General features: G+C 28.7%; 1 protein-coding gene across 2 annotated transcripts in view; it reads left to right on the top strand.

Annotated features, from left to right (window-relative positions):
• Positions 1-406: 406 nt before the first annotated feature.
• Positions 407-4,454, top strand: part of LOC122500407 — a 69,289-nt gene continuing 65,241 nt past the window's right edge. The window contains exons 1-2 of one of the 2 annotated variants that reach the window (XM_043609324.1): positions 407-592; positions 2,669-2,748. In XM_043609324.1, the coding sequence (XP_043465259.1) occupies positions 2,679-2,748 (70 nt within the window). In that variant the 5' untranslated portion in view covers positions 407-592; positions 2,669-2,678. Of the gene's footprint in view, positions 593-2,664; positions 2,749-4,454 lie in introns of both variants that reach the window. The other variant, XM_043609323.1, reaches the window with a different exon arrangement.

Below are 4,454 nucleotides of genomic sequence, written 5' to 3'. Positions count from 1 at the left end.
TAAGGCAGAAGCACAATAGCTTCTGGTTATGTCATACGGATACGATTTGCAGCAAAAAGCGTGAAAGGTGCACTCATACCTCTGTCGAAAGAGAAAAAAATTTACCAGGAAAATTCAAAATCGCGTTCACACGTAGATTTTCCGAAGATATTGGAAAATCCGTTTTCATACATTTTCAAAACAGGAATTTTAAAATGTGTAATTTTTTAAAAAATAATGTGTTTTTTATTTTTACTTTGCAATGTAGATACAGCTTAAAATGCGAGATGCGTCGATTCGTAAACGCAGTGACGTCAGAAAGACGGTTGCATGTGATGGCACCTTTATGTTTTTGATGCACTATAAAATTCTGTACTAACCTTGAAATTACTAGCTTTGGCCATTTAAGTTTGCTCTTCTTATTGTTACAATTTCCATGGTTATGGATTGTCGTTATTTATACCGGTGGTTTAAATAAAAGTAGTAAGAAAGATAAAGCCACAGGAACACAAAAAGCAACAACCAACGACCAAACAGTTCTCAATTTCTTGTGTTTGTTTAAAAGAATATTTGGAATATATTATTAAAAAAAACCACAAAATGGATACTGGGGGTAAGTTCAAATTACATATATAAAAAATATATTTAACTAAATGTGTTTTCTCTATAAATTTGCTTTTGTTTTGAAAATGAAAATAAAAATAAAATGTCAATATTCGTCAAATATGATTTGTTTAATATCCAGCATATTCTTTAAACAGTGTATAAAATACATTGAAGCATTCAGAAGTAATTATGTAACTTTAAAAATAACGCGCGCGAGTTGTTTACTCTTTCAACAAAGATATAATTGTTAATAAAATTATAATTTCTTATGTTATATGTACGATTAAATTTACATTGAAAATAATAAAATGTTTAATTTCTTTTTTTTAATGAAATGATACAACTTCTTTCAATGTTATTAAAAATCTTTTTTTTAGAATGATCAATGTTTTGTTTTTAATACCAGCTATAGGTATCTAAGCTGTCACTATTTAGTCACAGATCAGTTTTTCATAAGAAAAATAATAAAGTAACCAAATTTTTACATTTTCATCACTAAATAAGAATCTTGTTCGAAATACCCGCGATCTACGAAAATAATTGTTTGATGAACAAATTATATTATTGCCCAACTCAAATTGAGACATTTATTTAACAAAGGTTTTCTTTTTATTTTATCTTTTTTTATGAAACTGAAGTTACCAACGTTTATTCAGCGAAAAAATTTTCTCTAAAAAGTTCTGGGTACAAATTCTTCTCAATCCTCACATTGGAAGCAGTGATTTTGAAATTTTTTTCGTAGATCTACCAAAAATCTCCGAATATCAACTAAAAAACCAAAACCACTTCTTTCCACGACTTGGAACCTTTGTAATTTTTTTTAAATGGCTTTTAACATTAAAATAAATAATTATCAAAAGAAAAAAATTATAACATGAACACATTATAACGTGATTTTTTAGAAATAATTGTATTTTGAAATGGTTTCAAATTGAAATCTTTGAAAATCTGAACTTTTCATACTTTTAACTAAAAATTCTGTAGAATTATTTTTTTTGAAAAAGTTGAATTGAATTTTTTTAAATTATTTGAAGTTTTTATTTTCTAACATATATTCACTTGAAGAATGTCAGAATAATCGAAATTTCGTAAAATTGAATTCTAACAAAACGATTTGAAAATTCTCAAAGAACTTTTTCAAAAATTATTTTACAAAAATAATTTAACATAGAATTTTACTTAAAAATTCTAGAAATCAATAATTGAATTGACTAGAACTGATTATATTTTTGTCAGTAATTGGTCCGTAATTTTTAATTTTTGGTCCGAGAAATTCCTATTTTTAAATACATTCACTGGTTCGAGTCCTGTTACTGGAAATTCAGGAATTTTGGAAAATTTGCGAAAAAAACTAAAATTACTAATTTTCCCGACTTGGAACCTTTTGCTTCCTAGGCGAGGAAATAATAATTTAGTTAAAATTCCTGCATTTTTGGAAAATAAAAAAAAATAAAAATCACTGCTTTTTCCAACTTGGAACCTCTTGGAATTTTTTTAAATGGCTTCTGACGTTAAAATAAATAATTATCAGAAGAAAAAAAATTGCTTCCAAGGGGAGGAATTAGCAATTTACTTGAAATTTGTAGTTTTTGGAAAATCCGTGACAAAAAAAACAAAATCACTGGTTTCCTCGCCTTGGATCCTCTTGGAAGGTTTTTTTAAAATGGCTTCTGACATTAAAATAAATATCGAAAAAAAAATCGCTTCCGAGGCGAGGAATTATTAATTAAATTGAAATTTCGTGATTTTTGGAAAATCCGTTACAAAACAATGAGAGCAACTGTTTCCGCGCCTTTCTTTTTATTTTAGGGTTTGGAGAATTTACTTGGGTCAAGAATAAACCAATTTATTGAGAAGAATTTGTATCCTGAACTTTGAAGGGGGAATTTTTTAAAAAAATTTTCGTTTGATAAACGTTGGTAACTTCAGTTTCATTTTTTCCTCCTGTTTCTTTGTTATATATTAATTTTCTTTCTTTTGTATATTCTATCATTTAATGCGCACGTCCGAAGGGGCAATTCTTATTTTTGTAAGACTACATTGTTGAAATGAATAAATAAATAAATGTAAACGTTTCAGTTAGACCGAAATTTATGCCATTGAAACTGAAGGATTTACTGAGCAGCAGTGACGACTCTAGGTCAGAGGAAGCACCGTCAACTGGTTAGTAAAAATCTGAAATTATATTATCAAGATTATGATCCACAATGTCTGAACGTTCAATTGAACGATGTTTTTTACCAATATAAACATTTCCAAAGAAACTGATTGTTATAAATAGAAAAAACAAAATTAATATTTACAGTCTTTGTAATTTATTTTTTTAATATTTGACGCAATATTATTGCAATAAAATTTCAATTTAAAGAAGAACTAGGGTAGTAAAGTTTCATGAAACTTTGGTAAATGAAATGTTTCATGAAACATTGCAAAGATTCAAATATAGTGTTGGGAAAATTCAAATTGTTAGCAAAAAAATATTGACAGTCAGATTAAGAGAAGCTTCACTTAATACTTCCCAGAAATTTGTTTTTAAAACAATATTTTTTAAACTCTTGCTCAAAATTTTTTCTACTGTTTCATCAACGCAAGGCTCACGAAGGGAAGATTTATTTTTTTCAACACTGCTCATGCAAAAGAAAATGCAGCCAAATCTTGTTTTTCCAGGCAATTGTAAGGCAGGTTGTTCAACAGTAGATCCTAGAAATTAGTGGAACGAAATATTGATGTTTACAAATAATACTTAAACAAAAAATTTATTTGATTTATTAATTATATGGGTGATTAAATTTAAAATGTCATTTTTGATCCTACTAACTTTGATTTTTCGATGTTGGATTTTGAACTTAACCCCTTGACTGTGGATGACGTGTATACACGTCATGAAAAAAACTGGCCCAAACAGTGGATGACGTGTATACACGTCATGGCCCGAACAAGAAAACATCTTAACGTATATTCGCAAAAATTTTTACTCGGGGGTTTTTGGGGTCGCTGATCACGATTCTGAAGTCAGATTTTCAAAATAAATCATTTTTCATCCAAAATGGCCGCCAAAAATTTTGAAAAATTTCAAAAGTGGATAAATTCTTTTAAAAATTTTTACTCGGGGGTTTTTGGGGTCGCTGATCACGAATCTGAAGTAAGATTTTAAAAACAAATAATTTTTCATCCAAAATGGTCGCCAAAAATTTTGAAAAATTTTAAAAGTGGATAAATTCTTTTGATAATTCTTACCATTTAAACTTTGAAAAGCTAATAACAGATTCGTAATCAGCGACCCCGAAAACCCCCGAATAACGAATTTTAAGCGTATTCAATGAATTTTTCAAAATCGTGTCCGCCATTTTGGATCCGCCATTTTGAATTTTAAAAAACTAATGTCAGATTCGTAATCAGCGACCACGAAAATCCCCGAGTAACGATTTTTAAGCGAATCCAATGAATTTTTCAAAATCGTGTCCGCCATTTTGGATCCGCCATTTTGAATGTTTGAAAACTAACACCGGAATCGTAATCAGCGACCCCAAAAACCCCTTAGTACCTATTGTCATGAAAATTTATTTACAAGAAGGTCTTACACATTTTGGGACCATTTTGTTATATTTTAGCTACACACTGAAGGGGTTAACGATACTCTATTTTGGTTGACTAGAATATATGATAGACAAAAATAATAGTGGTCGAGCAGGTGGAAGCAAATTTTAATTTTCATCAGGTGAAAAACGATAGGCAGAAATGATAAGAAATTTTCTGTTTTCGTTTATTCTCTTCTTAAATAAATTCTTACAACTTTAAAAAGTTAAAATATTTCAAATTACAAAAAAGAACGTTTCAACATGACTTAAAAAATATTTGTAATGAGTTCT

Source organism: Leptopilina heterotoma, unplaced genomic scaffold (genome assembly GCF_015476425.1).
Source record: "Leptopilina heterotoma isolate Lh14 unplaced genomic scaffold, ASM1547642v1 Lhet_184, whole genome shotgun sequence".
Lineage (NCBI taxonomy): Eukaryota > Metazoa > Arthropoda > Insecta > Hymenoptera > Figitidae > Leptopilina > Leptopilina heterotoma.
The sequence above is the reverse complement of the archived record's forward strand: the minus strand, read 5'-3'. Positions and strand labels throughout refer to the sequence as shown.